The sequence below is a fragment of the Branchiostoma floridae genome, chromosome 1 (assembly GCF_000003815.2).
Source record: "Branchiostoma floridae strain S238N-H82 chromosome 1, Bfl_VNyyK, whole genome shotgun sequence".
Lineage (NCBI taxonomy): Eukaryota > Metazoa > Chordata > Leptocardii > Amphioxiformes > Branchiostomatidae > Branchiostoma > Branchiostoma floridae.
Window position 1 is genome coordinate 9,541,462 of NC_049979.1, and position 12,297 is coordinate 9,553,758.

At 40.3% G+C, this 12,297-nt stretch overlaps 1 protein-coding gene and 1 long non-coding RNA gene across 2 annotated transcripts; one reads left to right on the forward strand and one right to left on the reverse strand.

Moving 5' to 3' along the window:
* Window positions 1-220: 220 nt before the first annotated feature.
* LOC118430204 (cleft lip and palate transmembrane protein 1 homolog) lies at window positions 221-8,307 on the forward strand. Its single transcript, XM_035840917.1, has 14 exons — window positions 221-525; window positions 664-867; window positions 1,516-1,674; window positions 2,182-2,299; window positions 2,597-2,682; window positions 3,104-3,221; window positions 3,689-3,791; window positions 4,581-4,722; window positions 4,906-4,999; window positions 5,135-5,325; window positions 5,601-5,696; window positions 5,881-6,016; window positions 6,245-6,412; window positions 6,834-8,307. Exons 1-14 carry the CDS (start codon window positions 409-411, stop codon window positions 7,019-7,021), a joined length of 1,920 nt encoding a protein of 639 aa, XP_035696810.1. The 5' UTR covers window positions 221-408; the 3' UTR covers window positions 7,022-8,307.
* A 225-nt stretch (window positions 8,308-8,532) lies between these two features.
* On the reverse strand, window positions 8,533-12,149 carry LOC118430215. The gene is made up of 4 exons (XR_004832827.1): window positions 12,035-12,149; window positions 9,849-9,918; window positions 9,484-9,537; window positions 8,533-9,082 (listed from the first exon to the last, which is right to left on the reverse strand). It is a non-coding gene; the product is annotated as an uncharacterized LOC118430215 (long non-coding RNA).
* Window positions 12,150-12,297: the final 148 nt, after the last annotated feature.

Here is a 12,297-nt window from a genome sequence, read left to right on the forward strand (position 1 = left end):
CAATCTCTTGATCCTTGAAATCAGCTCGATTATTGTAGGAATTCTTTATTTCTATAAGCTTCTTCCATTGATTTCACTTATATCTATTCTTAGAATTACTTTGATTCTTTGAACTTTTCATAAGTTACACGTTGACAACCGTATGATCTGTTCCGAACAAAAAGTGACCAATAAGAGGACATCTTCATCCAGGCCATGACGTAGCATGCAATTTCGCAACAGAAACTGCAAATCATGGCTACCTCAGCGGATGAATCATAGTCGTCTAGGTTTCTGACCTTTTTAAAATCATTCCTGCGTACAACACTCTTCCACATAGGACGGAAATACCCATTTTCTCTGGGATTAATTCATGCAACATCGTCTCGTGAAATCACTCGTATTCACGCGAGATCTTGAAATTTAAACATGGCGGACGCACAGGCGAAAGAAAACACCGGTGCCACGGCAGAAAATGTTGTCAGTAACGCCGACACTGGCGATACTGACGGTCAAGTTGTAGCTCAGCAGGAGCAAGATGGTCAGGTGCGTTGTTCGACCCAGTTTCTATTTCCATTCATTGAATTGCAAAGATTGTATTCGACAATAATGTAGACGTGGATTTTGTGAATGAGTCACTCATGACTTACCTAGCATACGGAACGATACTCATAATTTTTCCAGGCCGGCGCTCCTGCCCAGCAAGAGCCCCTGGAACAGCCACAGCAAAACACCTGGCAAGTGATAAAGAATGTCTTCTTCCGAATCTTCGTCGTCTGGATGATTGCCAGCATGTTCAAACGTCAGCCAGCCCAAGAGGGCTCGGACCAAGGAGGGGTCACCACCCGCAAGCCTGCCCACAACCTCTTCCCTCCTGGCACGAGGATGGTAGGACCGAACGACCTTCCGATAGAAATCTAGTCTATGATTCTATCACTCTATGGGTAGTATGGGGCATGAGAAACAAACTGTAATGGAGCTGTATCATAGACATATGTTTGTATGAGACTTGATTTCTTTGGTTTGTTTCTAAAACGTTGAGTGGAGTAGAGAGGAGTGGTTGGTTTTATACTCACCACTGTTCAATAAGAGTTAAAATTATAATGTTAATTATGTATGTACCATCATATTCACTGGGCCAGGCAGACAATAGAGTAAACTTGTGTTTTAGCTGATTGTGTTCTAACTAAATTATATAATCATGTAAGCCAGTAAAGTTGAACATACTAAAAGTACTAGTGTTGGTGAAATTTGGCATATTTTATTCTCAGTAATTGAATAAACCAATAATTTATCTATAGTATATCACCCCTCTTTAAGTTTTATAAAAGGTAGTCCAGATTAAAGCCATTTCGTAATGTTTACAAAAGAATTTATCATGATGTTCATTGTTTAGTCTGTGTAACACAAACTCTGCTGTCCGGGCTGTAACTGGCCCCTCCCCGCGGGGGCAGGCAGATGTTGGGCGGGCTGCTATAGTATAAGCGAGATTAAATCAGGCTATTCATTGTTGTGTTGTTGTGTATTTTCCTACAGGATCTACGAGTGTACCTCTCAGAAAGTGAGCACTTCAAGGAGTTCAATGACACCAGTAAGCTGTTCTGGCAGAAGAAGGGACTGACATATGGGGACTGGGACAGCGGGGTCGACAAAGACGGGTCATTTAAATATGAAGCAGAAATCACAGCAACAGAGGTTTGCATGTCATACATATATAGTAGTTGAAAACAACAGCACATACTAAGTTGGTATAACTACTATGAGCTGTATACCAAGTTTTTCAGGCCGGTTAACACTTCAGCTGTTGTCTTTTGCTCTGTGTTTGATGTAAGAAATGTTAGGTAAGATACAAATTTAGACCCCTGCCATTACAGTCTATCCTTGAATCCAGAATCTAGCCTTGAACTTAGCGCTTACTTATGCCATATTTGAAGGGTATATTCTGCACGTGCAAACTCATTGAAATATTGATAGAAATGAAGTAGAAATGTATCTCAATCAAAAGTAAGGTAGATGACAAGGACACCCTGCAAAACTCTGTATGATGAACCAAGGACTACTAACTTTCCAAAGTTGCTATCAGAAACCTATCTTTTGTCTTTCAAGGTCATTGTATTGATCTGAAAACAGTAATTGTTTGCTTAAGAGTCTTGATTACAAGTAAGTACAACCAGAATACTAATGAGTTTTGTTTTATTTCAGCATATGAAAAATAATGGGTCAATGTGGATCCATGTCTTTCTGACCAAGAGCGGCAAGTCACCTGACCCAACCCAGAAGAAGCTTTATTCAAGAGCATCTACCATATACAAGAAGAAGAGTAAGAAATACATACTTGTGCATTCTTTTGAGTCCATGTACACATGTATGATGACAGTAAAAAAAACTGTTACAAAATCAAGTCTTTACAGATGTTGTTATCGATATCAAGTAAAGTCTGCTTTATTTGTGATATTAGAAAAAGAATGTGGCATACCACAATTACCTGTACATCAAATGGAGTTCAAGGTGGCATGATTCTCATAGATATTTTCATCTGAAAATACACCCTAGTGCTTTTTGATATATGTGTTATTAGTGTGACTGTACCACCTGTAATTGTTTGTTCCCACATCAGTGCTGAACAGGTATAAGAAGAAGAGATACCTGAAGACCCAGAACCTTCTGACTGGTGCAACTGAGCTGACTCTGGAGGACCAAGCGGTAGGTCCTAGTTTTTTGCTGCAGCTTGACCATCTTCACTTCATTTCATCAAGATTACTTAAGTTCCCAGTCCTTTATTAAGTACGACCATTTCTTTCAAGAAGTAGAGTATTTGATTGCAATAAGAAGGGGAAATCTAGAGAAGCACAGAGGCAAATGGGGCACTTTCTGTATCCAATGATTTATTCCTGCATCAATATCACAGTTTATTTCTGTTTTGAGTTACAGTTTGGGACAAGTTGATGTCCCTTTGTTTTGTTGTGTTGTGTTGTGTTGTGTTGTGTTGTGTTGTGTTGTGTTGTGTTGGTTCATACTACTGAATAGAAAATTAAAAAAATTAAAAAAAGATTACTTGTGTCTTGAGTTTTTTATTTTTATTTGGTCATTCAATCATCAATGTGACATTTTCTCAATTTCACAGAAAGCTGAAAATTCCACAGTGGAGATCCTGTCTCACTGGCACCCCAACATGACCATAAACCTGATGGACGATCACACTCCGTGGGTCAGGGGGTCCGTTCCAGCACCCCTGGATGAGTGTAAGTCATCTGGACCTGATGGTCATTAAGAGATGATGCTGTTAAAATCCTTGCATCCATACATTATATTCGATCATGTAGCGTGTGTAGTTAAATGGCTTCCTATGAACCAAGAAGTTGCAATTTTCCTTCAATCGACATGCTTGCTACCGGAAAGGGTTGCAGTCCTTTAGATGGGTCCACTGTTCATTGTACTTTTTGAAAAGAGCTGGGGGAGTTTTCCTATCAGTATTACAACAAACCTATATACACTGAGCACAGTGTCTTCTTTCTCTGTCATGACAAGTGGAAGAGTATCCCAACTGTTCATTGAGCTAAATTGATTGGAGATCACTTTCACTATTGCAAGTTTATTGATGATTATGATAAAAAGATAGCAGTAATGACAAGAATGTCTTTATCTGCAAATTCTACTGGTTCTCCAGTTCTGTGTTACTCTGATAATTCTACTCTTACTGTATGTTTAGTCATAGACTTCGAGCCGCTGACAGGAGGCTACCTGCCTGTCCTGTACTTCAACGACTACTGGAACCTCAACAGGGACTTCCAACCAATCAGTGCTGCCAATGAGTAAGTCTCTGTCATCTTCATACCATCTGAGTGATAATCTGATTTGTCATAGGACATGAAAATGACCTGAACTGCCTTGTACCTTGTCCCTTGGCTTATTAATGTATCAACTTGACAATGGGTAAAGCACACATGATCAGAAGAAAGATCAAGTTATGAAAGCCGCACTGTTTTTCAGTTTTAATTTCTGCACTTGGCGACTAATACATTGTGTTGTTTTTAAAGCCTTGCGCCATCATGTTGATATCGCATCATGAGATAAAGGCCTTGGTTTTTAACGTGTATTATGTATGGATGTAATTCATCTTCAGGACTCAAAATACCACCTGCATATGCAGGTTAGTGCAGGTAAAATTGGAGCTGTGCAGGTATTTCTGGTGTCTACCTGCATCTAACCTGCACTGGTTCATGTACTGGGTTTTATACATAAGAATCCTATAATCAAATGTATGTGTATGGATTGTTTTCAGCTGCAATGACTGTTACCACCTATAGATCATAAAAGAAAAAATAGGAATGGCTCCTGAACAAATTTAGTATGATCCATACTTACTAAATTCAGAGTGGTGCAGGTAAAATTAGTCTTGTGCAGGTAATTTCCAATGTTACCTGCACCAGTGCAGGTATGCAGAAAACGTATTTCAAGCCCTAGTCTTGTGCAGAATAAAGATTAATTTTCTTTTATTTATTCAAAATGCAAATCATTTCATAATAAAGATGATATTAACCCCCTGCTAAGCCCTTAAATAGTGGGCTTATTGATTGATTGATTGATTGATTGATTGACAGGACCCTGCTGCTGAGCCTGACCTACAGCCCCATTTCGCTGTTCCGCTGGCAGATGTACGCAGCACAGAACATGCGCTCCAAGTGGGCTAACGTGCTGGGGGAGGATGTCATGGAGAATGATGACGATGACGACTCACTCAAGGTACTTAGAGTTTGTGTCAAAATTCTGCATTGGTTGCAGAGAATTTAGTTTGAAATTATTGTGAGCTATTCTTCTCTCTATTCCAGTACTAAGGACACAGTCCTAGACTGCTAAGCCTTGGTACTTTGTATTGGTCTGGTGGGCATGTGCTCAAATAGAGAAATTTGTTTTGATCTCTTACAGCAAGCCTTCCTGGAAACAAACCCATACCTTTTGGGACTGACCATCATAGTGTCCTTGGTGCACAGTGTCTTTGAATTCTTGGCGTTCAAGAATGGTAAGTGTTGCTTCCACAAACATATCTCTTTTTCAGTTTAATCGTCATCTTTAAGGTTAGCTAGATTCGTTGTCATGGTAAGAGAATGTCCCCTTTGAGTGTAAAAATGTGTAACTATCTTTCCCTTCTCCCCAGATATCCAGTTTTGGAACAGCCGTAAGTCTCTGGAAGGTCTGTCTGTACGGTCTGTGTTCTTCAACGTGTTCACGTCGCTGATCGTGGTGCTGTATGTCATGGACAACGAAACCAACTTTGTTGTCCGAATCAGCTGCATGGTGGGGTTGGCCATAGAGATGTGGAAGATCACCAAGGTAGTAACAGTCAAGGTAAGATCCTTCCAGGAAATTCACTCCTGAAACAAGTCTAATGTTAGCATAGATTTCTGTATATAGGGTTATGAAGAAGGAAGGTAAAAGTATTCCAGATTCTGTGACCAATTCAAAGAAATGGTTCTTACTTTGGGAGAGGAAACACAGCATAGTCCTTTAGGAAGCAGGATTGAATTTTTATTAATATCTTGTAATTACTTCAACAAAGTCAGCCTTATCTGGTAAAATCCTACTGATTTTTTACACGTTTCTATATTTCCTTTTTCTCACAGCTTGACAGAGAGGATCGAATATTAGGAGTCATACCTCGTGTCAGACTGGAGGACAAGAGCACCTATGTGGAATCATCCACTAAGCAGTATGATCAGGTAAGTCTCAAAACATTGACCTGTAAATGTAAGCCTCTCCACTGATGTATTGACAAAATTGAAATCCAACAGCTTGTTAGGGTGGCATATATCTTTTTTTAATGAATGTTTACATGTGTTGATAACTACTGATGTTTGAATTTTTGGTAATTATATCAATGTTTCTTTCTTCCTTTGTTTACAGCTGGCTTTCAAGTATTTAGGAATAGCATTGTTTCCACTGCTGGGATGCTATGCTGTGTACTCTCTCATGTACAACGAACACAAGGGCTGGTATTCTTATGTCCTCAACATGATCTATGGATTCTTACTAATGTTTGGTAAGTCTTTTACTTTTCAAGTGTTTCAAACATTCAAATCAGTCATTTTTCTGTATCTGTGTCTTGTTTAGACATACAAATGCAGTGATGTCTGTATTTTGAGTGAACAATTTGTTGTGACATTACCCAGAGGACATACCGCAAGTATATATCCTTGGCAGATAGAATTGCTTTTAATTAATGAATAATCAAATTTTAATTAATAAAGCATGTCCTCTCCACCCTCAGGTTTTATCATGATGACACCACAGCTGTTCATCAACTACAAGCTGAAGTCAGTGGCCCACCTTCCGTGGCGCATGCTGACCTACAAGGCTCTCAACACGTTCATCGACGACCTGTTTGCATTTGTTATTCAGATGCCCATGATGTATCGCATAGGCTGCTTCCGAGATGGTTAGTGATTGTCTTTGGTATTGTTTGATGTAGGAAAGCATCCTTAAAAGTTGTAACTGTAAGGCTTGTTGTAGAGTTTGAGTTAAGTACTAATAAGTGAATGAAAAATACTCTACTTTACTGTTTACCATAAATCTGGTGTAATGACCCAAGCGCAGGAGTTCTTTAGCCCTTGGCTCACACAGCCTCCTTCTGTAGTGTGTTCCAAGAGCCATAGAAATAGAGATGGGCACCAGCCCTATGCACTGAAATCTGCAGGAAGGGTTGTCACTTTTGTAACAATGAATCAAGAGATGATTAATTATAATGTTGGCTACCATTGAGTACAAATGCACTGATGTTTGTTATTTCATGAATTTAGAAAAGTTATTGTTCTGTAAAAAGTGTTCAACAATTTACAAACAATTCTTCGCCATCACAGACATAGTCTTCTTCATCTACCTGTACCAGCGGTACATCTACCGTGTGGACCCCAAACGTGTGAACGAGTTTGGCACCACAGGCGAGGATCACGAGGTACAGCCCAATGGAAGTATAGGGGCAACACCGACAGAGGGAGAACAGCCAGCCATCCAGGACAAACCAGCCGAGGAGAAGAAAACAGACTAAAGACTGAATTTGAAATTCTAATGAAAGTTTTTTCCAAGCAAGGTCTAGTATTGTGTTACAAATAGATGCTGTTCTTTAGAAGCAGGGGCCATTCTACTCTAGATGATATGATGTAGTATTGTTAGGCACTTTGTCAACAATGAAAGTCTGTCAGATACACATGACACCTACATGTATATTATGACACAATTAGCTTAGAATTAAAAAAAAAGATATGTACAATGTAATTCTTGTGTTGTAAACCCAAGTACAGTGAAAGTGCAACCCTAAGAAAAACCTCCTGCAGCTGTGATAGCCATTCCCTGTCCCTTTGTTCACCTTGTGTAAGATGCCAATCTGGTCCAGTTGTTTTAAACATGTACATGTGCATAGTTATGGAACCAGTTTTGTGTTCTATAGGTAGAATCTACCATATCCAAAGTGGCTGTAGTATTCAGCCCTGAGTGATTCCCCTGACTGTACACATGGTCATTATCTCTATTCACACTGAAAGCCAGCAATAATGTGCATGGCAGTATTTCTATAGCACATGGAGAGAGGTGCTGTGTGGGGTTGCTGGGTATAAAGATGTATGCATTCCATTCACTGCAATGATAACAAACTTGTGATCAATCAGACTTGAGTTAATGAGAAGGTCTTTAGTTTCACACTGAGGTTGTTGGATCATTTGGACACACGGAGAGAAAAAAAATCAATTTTCACATACCGGGGTATTGCATAAGATTGTTTGAAATACACTTCTTTAGTTTGATATTTTCTAGTCATCACTGTTTTCTTGTTCTCTACAATAGTAAATGACAGAATCGGTGGGAAAACATCGTGTACAGCTTGACTTTAATCACTGATCATTGTACAGCTTTCCTTCTGGAGTTCCCCCATGTTCCCTGTGATATTTGAGGTTACCGGTACTGTGCATTCCTACCTCTGGCCATGTCACTTTGAGTTTCGTCTTATGATGCTACATGTATTAGTTTAAAAGGAAACAAGTGTTGTTTGTCATACTAGTTATGTAATTATGAGGAGATGCAGTTGTCTCATATTATTGGCACAGACAGAATGTCCCGGTTGCTATGGTGTTTTAAGTTGCCCTAGCAAACACTACAAGATAAGTGTAGTGCATCATTATCTTAGAACTTTTTAGCAAATGGAAGGTAAAACTAAATAATTGAAGGCCAATGAAGATTAACTTGCTGTTGTAATTTATAAGGTGGGTTTATGTCAGGAATTGTATTGGAGTATTTTATCAGGATCTACAATGAAATAAACCACACCACTATTAATGGAAACGTCTAGTAATTGATTGTTACTAGAGTTTAAGTTCTGCTATCCCTTGAGTGTCACAAACATTTTGTATCACAGAAGGCTGAGGGGATCAAATGGAGAATAAGTAGAATTATTGTTTGACAAGTTTCTAAGATACTCCCTACCCATTTTGGCTATTGTTCAACACTCATTTTGAATGCCAGTTATGTATTTAGAATGACCCTGCAAAGAATTTCAGTGACAATGGCTGGATTTGCACTGCAAAGTGGTTTATTGTAAGAAAAACAACAAAACCAGTACTCAACGGATGCTACAACAGCTAGAACTGTGACATAGAGTGAACTTTATGATAATTATAGTAGTTCTGTATAGTATTCGAAGTTACAAAAGACGTCGACACGTGCCTATTAGGGCAATGTACATTTGTAAGTGCTGTTTCTGACAATGAACAATAACGACCCCAGATATGCACTCTAAATCCCTTATAACGATTAATTCCATATAAGAATCTACTTCTAATATTCTATATAAGATGTGAAATTTATCGCCACATTACTAGTAACGTTAAGTCTGCAATGCCTGTATTTTTCTTCCGCGTGCGTCATAAGTGAAATCAGCACGGATAAAGTAAAAACTGCAGGTCGCAAAAACTACACGAGCCTCTACCAAACTCTGACATAACTGATTGACAGCAATAATGCCCAGCCGTTTTAAATATTCAGTTAGACAGGAGTAATGCCATCAGTGCCGGCATCAGGACACTCAGCAGGGCTGCTGCAAGGCTGGCTGCTCCGCCGGCTGGAAATCAAAATTTCAGACTATGTTTACAATATATGGTACAACATGCATCAGATTTGCGCTAAAGATTTATCTCTACCAAACTGACAACGCTGGCTGTTATAGGGAGAATTTTGCTACCAGAGGAGTTGGCCGGCTGCGCATTTACCTGCGCATGGACGGACTCCCCTGGCCAATTTCCCGATTCTTCTTGCCCCGCAACCCCATATAGGAAGGCCTGATGAATCCGGAGGCCAACCAAAGATGTCTAAATTCACAGCAGAGATGGCCGATATTCCACTAGATAGTTATTTTTACGAATCTTCCGACAAAAAATGCCACTCTCTCCTTTATTTGTCACATAGAATCACCACAGTATCTATGGATTAGAACTGCATGGGACATCGCTTAGATATATATACCTGGTGCAGCTGTCGTCCCTGCCATGGTGTTGTTCATGGTGGTGGGGCCCATTGCTGAAAATGTCGAAAACATACTCAAGTAGTGATCGCTTTACAATTGTAGTAAGATATGCTCGTAAGGACTTTCTTAATAAAAGGCTGCTTATTAGGATCGATGTGATGCATTCTATAATACAGTAGAAAGGTTTGCCGCATCCGGACAAAGTTTGGCGACGTATGCTTGACATAATGGAAACTTATACTTCGAACTCTCAAACTGACCGTACAATTTGTCAAAACATATAACTTCGGTTTCACAAGAGCTATCAACATCAAACAACAGTTCTGCAGCACCTGTATTTGAGTATAAACGTCATCGTACTCACTTGTTTGCGCTTCTACTTCAACTGCACATTTCGTCAGGAATACCGCAAACACGACAGCAACGATGAAAGCCTGCAACGGTAGTCATATATCCATAGTTTATCTATACAAATCTACTGAAAACATCACATAATTCTGTACATATATTTTAATACAGCAGTTCTAGAGCTGTGTACCTTACATTTCCTCATCGATAAAGGTACCTGTGACCCGGTGTGCTTGGCTAAAACGTGAGCATTTGCAAAGCGGATATCCAAAACTTGTCACGCTTCGTCTCAAGCATCATCAGTGCGTCTCGAGTTTGACCGGCCTTTTGTCTGGCTTAGTGGATCAGCGAACGGATTATCATACGAAGATAACGTCCATTAACCTCATTTATCCTTTATTTGATGTCAGTCGAAATCAATATCCGGAAGGCTGACTACAGCAGTCTGCGAAGTGCGACTTTTTTTGTGGTTGCCGTCGGCACTACAAGCCCCAAGTCTACCTAATAAAATCTTAGTGGTCAACGTCTCCTTGATAGCTCTGTAAATACTGTTAAACAACCTGAGCAATCGAAGAAAGCTTTGAGACCATGCGTCAAGTGCTAGCCTGGTATCCAGCGGCATTGTAGCTCCCAAGTCTCTTCCGTCCTTGTCGCTATCAAGTGCTGAGGACCACCCATTCAGAGACAAATATTGGTAGCAAGGAGAGCAAACGATGACTTTGATACGAGAGGCTACGGTATGCATATACAGACTGAAGAATATAGACAAGAACGCGTACAAGATACAATTTCACGGATTCCCAGAAAAACTCCATAGACCACTCTAACGTTATATGTGTAACGTTATATGTTGTGCCTTAGACGCGGAGTCGAAATATCGCTGTTGATCTGTGGCTGTTGATGTTCATGTACAAATACGATAACGATCTTTTAAGAAGGAAAGAAAACAGAGGTGAAACAACAAGATCAAATCCCTATTCCAATATTTGTTCTTTCTTTTGTTATATTCAGATTATCAAATGGGTTTTCCGGATGCCGCGCGCGATATAGACGCCGTGCGGCTTTTCAGCGCCAGGAAACCTGATGCTAACAATAACAACTTGAGTCGGGAGACTGTAAACCTTTTCTTGTTACCTGAGGCAGACGACTAAAGTACAAGAGCCTTTTTAGGCATGGCATCTCGTTGTGTAAACGAAAGGTCTCGAAGGACATGCGCTGACGTCAACCTACAACTTCGTTAAGGGGCAATAGTAGATCCGTCTCGGGGTCAAATAACTTCCCTGTTTCCCAAAACCTTGCCAAATTCTACCTGAGCGCTGCTGGTATTCATCTGCTTCATTAAACGGTGTGCTATGCACGGGCTCTTATAAAGATAGCCGGTCAGGTTCTGGTGGATTAGATTGAAATCAGTATCGAGTTACGCCAAGGAGGTTCTTTTTTACACCTTGTTCCAGCAGGTGTTCTGAGACGCAGACCGCCATCACGGCAAGACCGCCAAGCACAAACACCGTCACTGCCACGCGGTTTTCGTCGGAGTTAGATCTTAGATTTCTCGTGGTCAGTGGGTATCGTTCGCAGACTTCGGGAGTGAGGGAGGAGCGCTGATTCACGATTTTCAACATGGACTTAGGTTCTCTGTGCTGGCAAATCTAGTTTTCCCCCCTCCCTTTCCTAGCACAGAGCACAGCTTATGTTCACCATAAAATAGTGAATGGGCGTTCCTAAAAAAAGATTAATAAACGCCGCCACTCTGGAAGTTTGCGAAGGAAGATTGAAGATCGAAGGAAGGTTGTTCACATGGTGCACGTTTATTGCAGACAGCAAACAATACGTGTATTCACTACCGCTACCGGCACAGGCAGTATTGGTCTTCTACTGGAACTAGATGAGAAGCTAGTTAGGCCACGTGTACACATTCATCAAAGTCCCTCCAGTAAATGCTGTTAAAACGTAGGTGTCCTGATCAAAATAATTCTATAAACATGATAGCGTAATTCTGTCTTTATGGTCAGGTGGTTTGTGGACTACTCTACAGAAGGGAAACCCAAATAAATCCAACATTTTTTGCCTCGAGCTCGAGTCCCCAGCCAAAATGATTCCCCACTTTAATAAGGAAACTTCTTTGAGAGAACAGCGCAATGCTGAGACAAACATTATCTCGCCAAGATATTGCCTCTTTATACTTTGACATGTTTCACTTACCTTTGCGAACATCTTAGAAACTTGTTCTTGGGGGGCTGTGGCAGGATGAAAAAAAGGCGCGCACTCTCGTCAGACTTCACACAGTCGAATGACCGTCAGTGGGCTTCTGGGATTTCTATCTGCTTACGGTAACTCTACACCGCTGTTTAAGTATTGTTTACTGACGTCAAACGTACAATGGACACCTCAGAGCTTTCTGTGTTTGGATCTACGCAGTCCAATTTAGTTTAGAACCAAATCATTATACAAGGGGGTAAATGTTT

Excerpts from the sequence above, each read along its gene's own strand:
- LOC118430204 (XM_035840917.1), top strand. The coding sequence starts at position 409 with ATGGCGGACGCACAGGCGAAAGAAAACACCGGTGCCACGGCAGAAAAT. Across the intron at positions 526-663 it reads AGCAGGAGCAAGATGGTCAG|GCCGGCGCTCCTGCCCAGCA; the intron begins GTGCGTTGTTCG and ends TAATTTTTCCAG. Across the intron at positions 6,017-6,244 it reads TGGATTCTTACTAATGTTTG|GTTTTATCATGATGACACCA; the intron begins GTAAGTCTTTTA and ends CTCCACCCTCAG.